We start from the raw sequence: 15,445 nt of genomic DNA, 5'->3' as shown, positions 1-15,445 counted from the left end.
CCACACCGTAATCCATGTCTGGGGGATAAATAGTTTTCAACCTGGACAGTGCCACGATACGATCGTCCAGGCTGAAAACCACTGGTGGATGAGCTGCTACGAGTGCAGCATCAGTGATTAGCAGTGACGTCATGGAGGCTGCATTCCCAGCTGGGCTGAACTGCGGTGACCTCGGTGAAATCCCTGCTAGCACCGTGATAAAGTCGAATGGTGCAGAGGCGAGTTCACCGCAGAAAAATTCTCCAAGTGTACCTGCCTCTGCACTGTGCAACTTTATCGCGGAGCTAGCAGGGATCTCACTGAGGTCACCACAGTTCAGCCCAGCTGGGAACGTAGCCTCAGTGATGTCACCGCTAGTCACTGAGGCTGCGCTCACAGCAGCTCATTCACCAGTGGTTCTCAGCCTGGATGGAAACATGGCACCGTCCAGGTTGAAAACTATCAAGCTGTAAGCTGATATTAATAGCCTGGGAATCTCCATGGGTATTACCCCCCAATTATCTTCATAATTAAATACATGTACAGTAAGCTGCACACACACTCTACTAATTGTATTTGTCACAGACATCTGAACATATACGGTACCTATTCTATGTGTATTTACTGTACGTAATCCATTTCTTCCATCATGCTATAGGAAAAAAAATGGAGACAAAGCGCAAAATAGGGTCTTATCCTCTAGATCAGGGGTCCCCAACTCCAGTCCTCAAGGCCCACCAACATGTCATGTTTTCAGGATTTCCTTAGTCTTGCCCAGGTAATAATTGCATCACCTATGCAATGCAAAGGAAATCCTGAAAACATGACCTGTTGGTGGGCCTTGAGGACTGGAGTTGGGGACCCCTGCTTTAGATAACCAAGAGAGCTTTCTTAGAATTGCTCACCTGATTTTGTTGAATGAAGAGCATGTAGCGATTTCGGCTGCTGCAGATCCACAAGCCGATTAACGGCCATATGACAATATAAACTGTGTAGGAGGTGTGGGTTAAATCCGCGCTGCCTTAATGATGAAGTTCCAAGGATAATAAATTTAAAAGGTGGTTTATTCAACGCGTTTCAAGGTCAGTGCGACCTCTTTTTCAGGAAATTCCACATACAATGAAGAAGAGGTCGCACGGACCTTGAAACGCGTTGAATAAACCACATTTTAAATGTATTATCCTTGGAACTTCATCATTAAGGCAGTGCGGATTTAACCCACACCTCCTGCACAGTTTATATTATTTCTTCTATCATGTCAGCTCCTCCTGTGATTTCACTGTACCCGGCACATGAATTACCGGCTTGTTAAAGAATTTAGAGATATGGGTCTACAGGAAGTAGTTTTTTTTTTCCCTCTGGGGGCACTCAACTTTATTAGAATGCCCAAAGAGACACAAATTAGCCCCAAAAAAGCATGAAAAAACTAATTAAAAAACGCACCAAAACTGCAACAAAAACGTAAAAAACGCACCAGTACGGCAACAAAAACGCACCAAAATATGCGTGTTTGCCGCTGCTTCTTTCCTGACAAGAAATCAGGTTTTGCTACAGAAAAAAACGCAGCAAGAACGCCCAGTGTGAACTTACCCTTACTGTCAAAAGATCAGGTTTTAGCTGCAGAAAAAAAGGCAGTCAAAAAATGCTGTATGTGAATATAGCCTTACTCGTTAAACACAATCATAGCTAGGTAGGTTATCACTCCTAACTTGCATTAATATGACATTTGACAAGATATGAGGATCCAAGTAATATGACAGACAGAAACGGGTCACGTGTGAACACTAAACAGGTAAGGAGGATCAGACAGCTTTTAGAGTTGACTTTTAGGGCTGTTCACATGCTGCGATTTTTCCACGCATTTTACGAGGGTAAAAATGCTGCACTTTAAAGAACCAGCAAAGTGAAGGCGATTTCTAAATTCTCATACACATGCTGCATATTTTTTGAACCATCTCAGGATTTCATACACCAAGCTAACGGCATGTATATAAAGGCGCTTTAATACAGATCCTTTCAGTGTTTTAGAGAAATCCATAGTTAAGGGTCTATGCACACGTTGCAGATTTGGCTGCGGATCCGCAACAGTTTTCCATGTGTTGTACAGTACCATGTAAACCTATGGAAAACCAAATCCGCAGTGCATATGCTGTGGAAAAAAAACGCACGGAAACGCTGCAGTTAATTTTCCGCAGCATGTCAATTCTTTGTGCGGATTCCGCAGCGTTTTACACCTATTCCGTAATTGGAATCTGCAGGTGTGAAAACGCAGGTGAAATCCGCACAAAAACGGAGGTAAATCAGCAGGTAAAACGCAGGGCGTTTTATCTGTGGATTTTTCTGAGTCTGGGTGGAAAAATCCGCACACAAATCCGCAACGTGTGCACTTACCCTTAAAGTGTTTGCTGCCTGCATCCTGTTTGACAGGCTACTGATACAGGAGTGGCGTGTTAGGGTACCGTCACACAGTGGCATTTTGATCGCTACGACGGCACGATCTGTGACGCTCCAGCATCGTAACAATATCGCTCCAGCGTCGTAGACTGCTGTCACACTTTGCAATGTACGACGCTGGAGCGATAATTTCATGACGTATGTGCGATGTAGAAGCCGTTGGTTACTATGCGCACATCGTATACAATATCGTGCACACCTTTGTTACACCATGCGATCATGCCGCCACAGCGGGACACTAGACGACGAAAGAAAGTTTCAAACGATCTGCTACGAAGTACGATTCTCAGAGGGGTCCCTGAACGCAGGAGCGTGTCAGACACAGCGAGATCGCTGGAACGTCCTGGATATATCGCTGGAACGTCACAGATCGTGCCGTCGTAGCGATCAAAATGCCACTGTGTGACGGTACCCTTAGTCTGAGACAGGCAGCAGGTGGTGAATGGGCAGAGAGCCCGGAGAGCTGCAAGTGCACGGCCCACCCACTGCACTTGCAGCTCATTAGCATACAAATTCAATTATGGATTTCTTGGAGATGACAAACCTGATTTGTACAAGAAAGGTGAGATTTGACTCAGCCTTAAGGCACCTTTATATGTACATGATATTAGTATGGTATATAAAATAGTGACGTTATCATATACATACTGCCATATATTGGTCTACCCAGTCTACCATGTGTAATGTTACCAAACACATGTAGAAAACAACAAGGGCCTGTCTCCAGGATAATTCTAGCGTCTCTCGTGCCTTTGCTGCCTCCTAAGTATAGGAGACGGGGCTGTCACACATACTTGTGATTACTTTTGGGTTACAGTCCCCATAATATACACGCACTATTACATGCGCACACAAAGCGGATGTAGAATATGTCCATGTCCTGGAGGAAGGTGTTGGGTAAGGCAATTTTTAGTTACAGATTTTATTTTTTCACTTTTTTTCTTTACCTCTTTGGTGTGGTTAAAAAATTAAAACGAAGGTGTTCCGTCCCAGCATTTTCTCTACCAAGGGTAAAAGCAGTTTATTTTTGTATGAGCTTTTGCACATCAAAGGGAGTTACCGCGATTCTGGCGACTGGCACTGATCAGCATACACAGGAATGCTGGCAGGAAAAATCATTTCTACGCAGAGTCCTTCCTTCCTATATGACACACACAGGTCTGTGACGTCATGGGTTTTCATGAAAATGGCTCAAAAGTCATTTACAGTTACCATCCCCCTTCAGGAACAGAGAACTGGCTGTTCTTTTCTGTTACTATGGCAGGATGGGGCAGGAATTACTATACAGTACAGTACCAGGTCTGTCCCATGTGAGATAAGGTCTCCACCTTTCAGCCCTGATATATAGCATTCTATAATGCTGTATATGCCCACAATCTGGCATGCAAGACTAAAATATGTGGCAGTCGGGTCCAATGGGCATCGCCGTCTTGGTCAGGTGCCTCCTCTCTTCTTGAGATACCGTCCTCCTTCCTTGCTTAGTGTGGATGAAGTCTCCTACATCATCCTCTGCTTCACACTCCTGCACAGGCGCACTTCTCTACCCTGTCGAGAGCAGAGCAAAGTACTGCAGTAAGCATGCGCAGGAAAAGGCCAAAAGGCCATGGTGAATGCGCACTGCAGTACTTTACTGTGCCCTAGTCAGGGCAGAGAAGTGTGTGACGCCACGGAGGATGATGTAGGACGCATCATCAGCATGAAGCAGGAAGGAGGACGGCATCGCAAGAAAAGGAGGAAACACCGGACCAAGACAGCAACAGCCTTTGGCCCCGTCCTCTAGTATTATAATAGGTGTTTTTCTAGAATTAAGGGCAAATACTGTACATCAGGGGTGAAAAACACTGGCCTTACCTCATATGGGACAAACCTGGTAACAGGTTGCCTTTAAAGGGAATGCATCACACTTTTCTTAAAACTAGAAACAGTTTTTTCTTCTAATCAGTTCTTATTTTCTGACCATAGATGTTATTTTCTGTATAGGATTATGGAAGGTAGTCATTCTACTTGAGGAACCAATAGTCTCAGCAAAAGCACTCAACTCTATTCAGACCTTCTATAGCCTTTAACCCTCCGTCAGGGGCAACTGATCTGACAGGCGCAGCTCACTTAGTTTCATTTCTCTATTTTCAGTGGTTTGTCTGGGAAACACCATCCTCCCAGTACTTTAAAGGCTGTGTGAAACCTGGGAAGCCTCTTGTGCTGCAGAGGTGCAGGAGATCAGATATCAGTGTTTTGGCTTCTCCGGCTCATTGCCCCTGAATGCGTCACACCTTTGATGGTTAGAATTTGCTGTTTTTATTCATCCCAATTGTTTTTTAGCTTGTTTTATGAATAGCTAGTGCTAAATTTGTGGATTTGTCATAGAAGGTTTTGTTAGAAATAAGAGTGTGCTTCTCAGGCACATTGCGCCCTAACACATATTCGCTCTCTTGCTTCTGCTTTTCTTATGAAATGGCGAGGAGAATATTTGACTTGTCCAATGCCCTTCATGTTGAGCAAGTGCAAAATATACTGCTTGATGATGAGACTGACCCCTTACAGATAGAAGATTTAGGGGAAGAAAGTGACATTGATTCAGAAGATGATGTGGAAGAATGTCCAGATGTGTCTGATACAGATCAAGATGGAGAGAGTGAGGAGGATGCTAAAGACATAGAAACATATTACTTTTCTGGTTATTAAACATTTTTTTTTTACACCTGATTATGTGTATTCTCATTTATTACATTCCTATTAACCCCTTTCTGACCTCGGATGAGATAGTACGTCCGAGGTCAGAAGCCCTGCTTTGATGCGGGCTCTGGGAATAACCCCACATCAAAGCCGGGACATGCCAGCTGTTTTGAACAGCTGACATGTGCCCGTAATAGGCGCGGGCAGAATCGCGATCTGCCCGCGCCTATTAACTAGTTAAATGCCGCTGTCAAACGCAGACAGCAGCATTTAACTACCGCTTCCGGCCGGGCGGACGGAAATGACGGCATCGCCGACCCCCGTCACATGATCGGAGGTCGGCGATGCTTCAGTATTGTCACCATAGAGGTCCTTGAGACCTCTATGGTTACTGATCACCGGTGGCTGTGAGCGCCACCCTGTGGTCGGCGCTCACAGCACACCTCCATTTCTGCTACATAGCAGCGATCAGCAGATCGGTGCTATGTAGCAGAGTCGATCGTGCTATGCCTGCTTCTAGCATCCCATGGAGGCTATTGAAGCATGGCAAAAGTAAAAAAAGTTAAAAAAAAATGTGGAAAAAATAAAAAAGATATAAAAGTTTAAATCACCCCCCTTTCGCCCCAATCAAAATAAATCAATAAAAAAAAAAATCAAATTTACACATATTTGGTATTGCTGCGTCCAGAATCGCCCGATCAATTAAAAAAAAGCATTAACCTGATCGCTAAACGGCGTAGAGAGAAAAAATTTTTGAAATGTCAGAATTACGGGTTTTTTTGGTCACCGCGACACTGCATTAAAATGCAATAATGGGCGATCAAAAGAACGTATCTGCACCAAAACGCTATCATTAAAAACGCCAGCTCGGCACGCAAAAAATAAGCCCTCAACCGACCCCAGATCATGAAAAATGGAGACGCTACAAGTATCGGAAAATGGCGCAATTTTATTTTATTTTTTTAAAATTTTTTTTGCAAAGTTTGGAATTTTTTTTCACCACTTAGGTAAAAAAAAAAAACCTAGTCATATTAGGTGTCTATGAACTCATAATGGCCTGGAGAATCATAATGGCAGGTTAGTTTTAGCATTTAGTGAACCTAGCAAAAAATCCAAACAAAAAACAAGTGTGGGACTGCACTTTTTTTCAATTTCACCGCACTTGGAATTTTTTTCCCGTTTTCTAGTACACGACATGCTAAAACCAATGATGTCATTCAAAAGTACAACTTGTCCAGCAAAAAATAAGCCCTCACATGGCCAAATTGACGGAAAAATAAAAAACTTATGGCTTTGGGAAGGAGGGGAGTGAAAAACGAACACGGAAAAACGAAAAATCCCAAGGTCATGAAGGGGTTAAGATAACTTATCACTGATCACTTTTAGAGCATTGAAATTTTCAAAAAAGGAAAATATAGCCAATTTTCTAGCCTGTGACGGACAGGCGCAATGCCCCTAAACTCGTTATGAAACATATTGCCCCTGACGGAGGGTTAAGGGGAATCTGTCAGTAGGCTCAACCCTCCACCGTAGATAGCCCGTTCACTACACAGCAATTTTCCGCTTTAACTTTTTCCTCCCATTCTTACAAGAGACATAACTTTTTTTTTTTTTTTTTCTGGCCATATAGCCGTACAAAGGCTTGTATTAGACCGGACGGGTTGTACTTTTGAAGAATACCATTCATTTTACCACGTAGTATACTGGAAAATGGGAAAAAAAAAAGTGCAATTCCATTAAAAAAAAAATGTATTTTAATTTATTTACCATGTTCACTAAATGGTAAAACTGGCCTACCAATATGATTCCTCATGGCAGCATTTGTACGCAGATACCAATCATACATAGACATTGTTTTTTTAATTTAGGTGGTGAAAAAGAAAATTTAAAATTTGAAAACAAATCCAGAAAATCACCTTGTCTGATTTGGCAAGATTTATTTTGCAAATTTGGTCATTAACAAAAGCTCATCTCAATATTTTGTTATATATCCTTTGTTGGCAATGACAGAGGTCAAACATTTTCTGTAAGTCTTCACAAGGTTGGCACACAATGTTGGTGGAATGTTGGCCCATTCCTCCATGCAGATCTCCTCTAGAGCAGTGATGTTTTGGGCCTGTCGCTGGGCAACATGGACTTTCCACTCCCTCCAAAGGTTTTCTATGGGGTTGAGATCTGGAGACTGGCTAGGCCACTCCAGGACCTTCATATGCTTCTTATGAAGCCACTCTTTCATTGCCCTGGTGGCGTGCTTGGGATCATTATGCTGAAAGACCCAGCCAAATTTCATCTTCAATGCCCTTGCTGGTGGAACGAGGTTTGCACTCAAAATCTCACGATACATGGCCCCATTCATTCTTTCACGTACACGGATCAGTCGTCATGGTCCCTTTGCAGAGAAACAGCCCAAAAGCATGATGTTGCCACCCCATGCTTCACAGTAGGTGTGGTGTTCTTTGGATGCAACTCAGCATTCTGTCTCCTCCAAACAGAACGGGTTTGTTTCAACTAAACAATTCTACTTTGGTTTCATCAGACCATATGACATTCTCAATACTTTTATGGATAATCCAAATGCTCCCTAGCAAATGTCAGACGGGCCCAGACACGTACTGGCTTAAACAGGGGGACACGTTTGGCACTGCAGGTTCCGAGTCCCTGGCGGCATAGTGTATTATCGATGGTAGCATTTGTTACGGTGGTCCCAGCTCTATGCAGGTCATTCACTAGGTCCCCCCGTGTGGTTCTGGGATTTTTTTCTCACCGTTCTTGTGATCATTTTGACCCCATGGAGTGAGATCTTGCATGGAGCCCCAGATCATGAAGATTATCAGTGGTCTTGTATGTCTTCCATTTTCTTATTATTGCTTCTACAGTTGATTTCACCAAGCTGCATGCCTATTGCATATTCAGTCTTCCCAGCCTGGTGCAGGGCTATAATTTTGTTTCTGGTGTAATTCGACAGCTCTTTGGTCTTCACCATAGTGGAGTTTTGGAGTCAGACTGTTTGAGGTTTTCTGGGTTTGTTTTCTTCACTTTGCCTCTCATAGTTGTGGTCTACCTATGATGTAAACTACAGGCCTCTCTCATCTTTTTATGTGGGAGAACTTGCATAATTGGTGGCTGACTAAATACCTTTTTCCCCACTGTATGTATGTATGTATGTATATAATTATTATTATTATTTATATAGCACCATTGATTCCATGGTGCTGTACATGAGAAGGGGTTACATACAAGTTACAGATATCACTTACAGTAAGCAAACTAACAATGACAGACCCTGCCCTTGCGGGCTTACATTCTACAGGATTATGGGGAAGGAGACAGTAGGTTGAGGGTTGCAGGAGCTCCGGTGTTGGTGAGGCAGTATCTCCGGTAGTGATGAGGAGGCAGTGGGGTCAGTGCAGCCTGTAGACTTTCCTGAAGAGGTGGGTTTTCAGGTTCCGTCTGAAGGATCTGAATGTGGTTGATAATCGGACGTGTTGAGAGCAGAACTAAATATTTTACAGCTTCAGATCCAAAATTAGACAATCACAGATGAGGTTCTTGTGACCAATCATAACCTGGATATGGCAGCCAATCACATTGCATCACATCTGCTGCTTTGTTTGTTTTATCTGTTGGTCTATCTAGTGAATCATACTGTAGAGTTTTATGATGGGAGCCTTTTGTCAGCGGAGGATCGTGTGTGTGTTGTGGTGCTACATGAAGAGGGTTATACTGGCCCCCAGATCGCAAGAAAGCTCGGCTGTAATCAGAGAACAGTTGTAAGAATTTTGCAGAAACATAAGCAGCTTGGAATCACCCAGGACAGGCCCAGATCTGGTCGGCCCAGAAAGTCAACTAAAAGGGAGGATAGAGTACTGATAAGAACATCCCTCACCAATCGAAAGCTCACCTCTCCTCAGCTTCTGCGAGAATGGCAAGAAAAGTGCAATATTGAGGTAGCAACATCAACTGTTAGGAAGAGATGTTTGGGAGCAGGATTGAGAGGGTGCAAGGCCCGAAAGAAGCCATTGATGACAGCCATACAAAGACGAAAACTGTGGGCATTGAAATAGTTAAAATGGAGGAAGGAGGAGTGGGAAAAAGTGCTATTTAGTGATGAAAGCACTTTTTGCATTTTAGGAAATGATGGCAAGTGTTATGTGAGAAGGTTCCCACATGAAGAGTACAAGCCAGAGTGTTTGAGCTTCTCTGTGAAACATCCGATGAAAGTAATGGTCTGGGGCTGTATGGCAGCCAATGGTGTTAGAAGGCTTCATATTGTGGAGGGTATGGTTAATGCAAAAAAATACATAGACATCCTTAATAAGAAAATGCTGCCTTCTGCTCAACACTCTGAATTAAATAAAAAAAAAAAAAAATCTTAAAAAGTAAAATTTAAGTCTGTGTGAACTTGCATTGGAAGTTAATTAACTTAGAAACCTGTTCACCATTCTACACACTGTACTGGTGTAGGCATGGTTATGCTGTAAAAAAAAAAAAAAAAAAAAAAAAAAAATCAAAAAAGGGGAAAACCATAACAATTTATACACTTGGGACATTCAAAAATGAGTATGACATACAATGAGGGATTTTAAAAACATATCTGTTCCACCAGTTTCACTGTAGAGATGCAGAAGTATGAAACATATAGTTTTCTTCACGCCTATGCAGGACTTCTGAACATCTATCTATCTATCATTCGGGTTCATGCAGCACTCCAAAAATCAAAATGAAAAACCGTGGCTTTACTGATCTTTTATCAGCAACTTTTCGGCAGATTTCTCTGCCTTTCTCAAGCAGTGGACAAATATCAAGTGAACATTTAAATAGTATTTCCACAGTATACTATCCGTCAATTATGTAAAACAGTGTTAATATATCAGGTGCTCATATTAGCACATTCATATATGTGATACATGTGAACAAGTCACCAAGTTGATATACATCTGTTTCTAAAGTGCAGCAGTGTAATAAAGTGCCAATGAGCTCATATAAAGATAGATACCATATTCATACGGGGGTACTAAAAACAGTCACATTACAGAAAAAAAATCTTACTATACGTCTATGCTAAAGACACCTCTGTCACTCACGCTGCATTCAGCTTTTTCACTGCCACACTGAGCATGTCTGTGATGTCTCCTCGGAACCAACCAATCGGTACAGTGCGCGTGAGCATGCACAGTGTTCATTTTCCATGGCCAACATTTTGCTTAATGGCAAGTTTGCTAACATTCTGGCCTCACAATACATACATACTGAGGTTTAGGCTACTTTCACATTTCCGTTTTTTTTTGTTTTTTTTTTAAATCAGTCACAATGCGTCGTTTTGGGAAAAAAACGCATCCTGCAAATGTGCCCGCAGGATACGTTTTTTCCCCATAGACTTGTATTGCCGACGGATCGGGATGTATGGCCACACGTTGCGTCCGTCGTGCACTGGTTGTGTCGGGTTTTGGCGGACCATCGTCACAGAAAAACATTCAAGGGAACGTTTTTCTGTACGTCGCATGCAGTGTTTTAGACTGCGCATGCCCAGCAGTAAATATCGCTCTCACGATCTTTCCTCACCTTGCAGTCTGATGGAAAAGTGAAAGCACACACTTCCGACGGCACGTCGCGCCGACACTTCGTGACGGCCCCATATATATATATATTTGTATTTGTTTAAGAGTCACTTCCATCTGTCTGTCATGCTCCCTCTTTGATCGGTTACAATCAGGCTTCCGTTCCCATCACTCAACTGAAACTGCCCTAACTAAAGTCACCAATGACCTACTAACTGCCAGGAGCAAGCGACACTACTCTGTCCTCCTTCTCCTGGACTTGTCTTCTGCCTTTGACACTGTAGACCACTCCCTTTTGCTACAAATCCTCTCATCCCTTGGCATCACAGACTTGGCCCTTTCCTGGATCTCGTCATATCTGACAGACCGAACATTCAGTGTCTCCCTCCCCCACACCACCTCCTCACTTCGCCCCTTGTCAGTCGGTGTTCCTCAAGGCTCTGTTCTAGGACCCCTACTCTTCTCCATCTACACTTTCGGCCTGGGACAGCTCATAGAATCCCACGGTATGCAGTACCATCTCTACGCTGACGACACGCAGATCTACCTCTCCGGACCTGACCTCTCCTCCTTGCTTACCAAAATCCCGCACTGTCTGTCTGCCATTTCAGCCTTCTTTTCTGCTCGCTTTCTACAACTGAACATGGACAAAACAGAATTCATCATCTTTCCCCCATCTCACTCTACCCCTCCACCAGACCTATCCATCAATGTCAATGGCTGCTCACTTTCCCCAGTCCCACACGCCCGGTGCCTCGGGGTGATCCTCGACTCTGCCCTCTCTTTCAAGCCACATATCCAAGCCCTTGCCTCCTCCTGTCGTCTCAAACTCAAAAATATTTCCCGGATCCGTGCTTTCCTTGACCGCAACACTGCAAAAACGCTAGTGCATGCCCTTATCATCTCCCGCCTCGAGTACTGCAACCTCCTACTCTCTGGACTCCCCTCTAGCACTCTGGCACCACTCCAATCCATCCTACACTCTGCTGCCCGACTAATCCACCTGTCCCCCCGCTATTCCCCAGCCTCTCCCCTGTGTCAAGCCCTTCACTGGCTTCCTATCGCCCAGAGACTCCAGTTCAAAACCCTCACACTGACATACAAAGCCATCCACAACCTGTCTCCTCCATACATCTGTGACATGGTCTCCCGGTACCTACCTACACGCGACCTCCGATCCTCCCAAGACCTCCTTCTCTACTCCCCTCTCATCTCTTCTTCCCATAACCGCATCCAAGACTTCTCCCGTGCTTCCCCCATACTCTGGAACTCTCTACCCCAACACATCAGACTTGCGCCTACCATAGAAACCTTCAAAAAGAACCTGAAGACTCATCTCTTCCGACAAGCCTACAGCCTGCAGTGATCCTCAACCTACTGAACAGCCGTACAGCCAGCTCTTCCCTCTCCTAGTGTATCCTCACCCACCCCCTGCAGACTGTGAGCCCTCGCGGGCAGGGTCCTCCCTCCTTATGTACTCGTGTGCCTTGTTATCTGCTCATGTTTAATGTATTTGTCTATATTTGCCCCGTATTCACATGTAAAGCGCCATGGAATAAATGGCGCTATAAAAATGTATAATAATAATAATAATAATAATAATAAAAATATTCATTGGTCGCGGCCTCTGTCTGTCATGGAAATCCAAGTCGCTGATTGGTCGCGGCAAAATGGCCACGACCAATCAGCGACGGTCGGTCATGCGGGCAACATGGCCGCTCCTTCCTCCCCGCAGTGAGTGCCCGCTCCGTACTCCCCTCCAGTCAGCCCTCACACAGGGTTAATGGCAGCGTTAATGGACCGCGTTATGCCGCAGTGTAACTCACGCCATTAACGCAGCTATTAATCCTGTGTGACCAACTTTTTTACTATTGATGCTGTGTATGAAGCATCAATAGTAAAAAGATCTAATGTTACAAATAATAATAATAAAAAAAAAGGTTATTCTCACCCTCCGACGTAGCGCTGTCCTCGGCAGTGCAAGCGGCAGGTTCCGGTGCTAAGGAAGCTATGAGAGAAGGACCTTCCATGAAGCCACAGTCATGCGCTCATACCAACCCTGGGACCGGAAGCTGCCGCGTGCACAGCACACAGTCGCCAGGACTTCAAGGGGCCTACGGAAGGTGAGTATATGTTTATTTTTTATTTTAAGTCTTTTTTAACCATGCATATAGTGCCCACATTGCTATGTACTACGTGGGCTGTGTTACATACTGCGTGGGCTGCGTTACATACTACATGGCTGCTATGAACTACGTGGGCAGTGTTATATACAATGTGGGCAATGTTATATACTGCGTGGGCTGCGTTATATACTACATGGCTGCTATATACTATGTGGGCAGTGTTACTACGTGGGCAGTGTTATATACTGTGTGGGCTGCGTTATATACTGCGTGGCCACTTATATACTGCGTGGCCTGTATTAACACATTGGGTATTCAAGAATATGTCGTGGCCAGTGCTATATACATACATATATATATATATATATATATATATCTTAACGCAGCAATACCAAATACGTGTATTCATTCGTTTTGTTTTTTTTCATGGAGCAAAAGGGGGCGATTTTTTTCATATTTTTTAAAATACCTTCTGGTTTCATTTTTACATGGTCTTCAATAGTCTCCTTAGGAGACTTGAAGCAGCGTTCATCGGATCACCTGTGCTATGTACAGCAGAAATTATCATCTATGAATGCCAGCCAGGGGCAACTGTTCAAAAAAGGCTTATAATGACAGGATCGGGGGTCATCAACCGACCCCCAGCTGTCATGACAACCCATCGGCGCCCTGCGATCAAGTAACAGGGCGCCAATGGGCAAGATGAATGATACACTTCTGAAAAGAATGTTTAATCATGCTGTATGATTGATATCGCGATCTATCTGATAACAGCAGATGGCAGAGCATCGATCCATTCGCGGCTGTTAGAGGAACTTACTAGCTGATCAAATCAGCCATCAAGTGCAGAGAAAATGTGAGCTCAGCGTGCAAGCCTACATCAAAGGAAGGGACACTACCTTTGACATATATGTATGTCAAAAGTGGTGAAGGGGTTAACAGAAGTAAGAATAAACATAATCTCCTCTCCCATCAATGGATTAGGAACCCCCCATTCTGGAGATCGATATGGGACCTGCAACTATTAAATGTTTATGACCTATCCATGGCACAGAGCAGCCATAGCACTGGGGGTATCAATGCTTTCTACAATATACCCCTATGTGGACAGGACACCATGTACAACATGTCTTTATTAAACATACACCCTGCCAAGGAGAAAGCAGCAGCTAGGACTTACCACTCTCCACAATGCACAGCCTTCAGCACACCTACAGCTGCCGTGGTCTGCCGCTCAAACCCCTGCCCTATGTGGTCAGCATGTGCTCTTGTCCTATCTTCAAATAACATCTCCCGAGGCTCGCTAGCTCGAGGTAGGTACTGCAGGTTTTTTATTTCATTGGTAGTCCTGGTAAAACAGCACAAAAGAGATTGTTAAAATGACAGGTCGTTCCTGTCCACAGAACACAGTTCTACATGAAGCACTTCTCATACCATGCCTAACTGGGATACAGGAGGGGGCATGGCTTCACAAAACTGGGCAAAACTTTTAGGCTGAGGTGGAACACATTCTGCAAAGTAGTAATATTTCAAGATTAGCAGTGTTAACAGTTTATATTTATTAAATAATACTCAAAGAGAATGAACAACTGAGATCAATATTGGGTGTGACCACTGAGTAGAAAGGGAATTCAGCTCAAAAAATAAAATTCTTCCATTTTATTCACACATTGCAAAACATGTTTACATGCATCTGTGGTCCATAAATTGGAATATCAAATCAGTAACACATATGTTGTACACTCTGCAGCCTTTTCACCACTCAACCTTCAAAAAGGAATCAATTCTTCCAGTAATCTTGGCATAAAGTTAGGGATTCTGTAGGATAGTCATGTGTATGAATAATCAATTATACCAAACAGGGGTTAATGATCATCATTTTCACATGTAGATTGGAGAGGTTATTAACTGAAACAGAAACAGTTGTGTAAGAGGCTTAAAATTGGATGAGGAACAGCCAAACTGCTACAAAGGGACGGTTATGGAAGACATACATTTTTATATCACGGGTCACAGACCTTGGAAAGTCTGAGGACAGCAACAAGGTAGTTATACTGCATTAGCGAGGTCTCTCGCAGGAAAAGATTTCAGAGCAGAATGGAGCTTCAACATGTGCTGTTTAAGTCCTTTTTTAGAAGCACTAAGGCCGGGTTCACACTGTGTTAACAGCAGCCCGTTCAACACATGCGTTAACAGGCTGCGTTAACGCAAGTGCCGACATGCTAGCGCAGACCGAGCTAGCAGATGCTCTATCTGCGCTAGCGATATGCCCAAAATAGAGATTAATGGCAGCATTCACGGACTGCATTACACCGCGTTATGCCGCGGTGTAACGCAGTCTGTCTAACGGCCTACCAGAACGGAATATGGACCCAGTCTAACAAATGGTCAGCGTTGAGAGCCACAGATGTGGTGGCTGGCCTAGGAATCTTGCAGCAGATGAGAGACATCTTTAAAGGGAATCTGTCACCTCATTTTGCCGCTATAAGCTGCGGCCACCGCTATTAGGGGCTTATCTACAGCATTCTGGAATGCTGTAGATAAGACCCAGATATAACCTGAAAGATGAGAAAAAAAAAGTTAGATTATACTCACCCGAGGGGGCGGTCCGGTCTAATGGGCGTCGCAGTCCGGCGCCTCATCTTCATGCAATGA

At 43.9% G+C, this 15,445-nt stretch overlaps 1 protein-coding gene across 1 annotated transcript in view; it reads right to left on the bottom strand.

Annotated features, from left to right (window-relative positions):
• The window catches only part of RSBN1L (round spermatid basic protein 1 like), a 104,934-nt gene that overhangs the window by 6,414 nt on the left and 83,075 nt on the right, over window positions 1-15,445 (bottom strand). Inside the window, exon 6 of the mRNA XM_069765132.1 lies at window positions 13,971-14,138. Coding sequence (XP_069621233.1) covers window positions 13,971-14,138 — 168 coding nt within the window. The remainder of the gene's footprint in view (window positions 1-13,970; window positions 14,139-15,445) is intronic.

Source organism: Ranitomeya imitator, chromosome 4 (genome assembly GCF_032444005.1).
Source record: "Ranitomeya imitator isolate aRanImi1 chromosome 4, aRanImi1.pri, whole genome shotgun sequence".
NCBI lineage: Eukaryota > Metazoa > Chordata > Amphibia > Anura > Dendrobatidae > Ranitomeya > Ranitomeya imitator.
The sequence above is the reverse complement of the archived record's forward strand: the minus strand, read 5'-3'. Positions and strand labels throughout refer to the sequence as shown.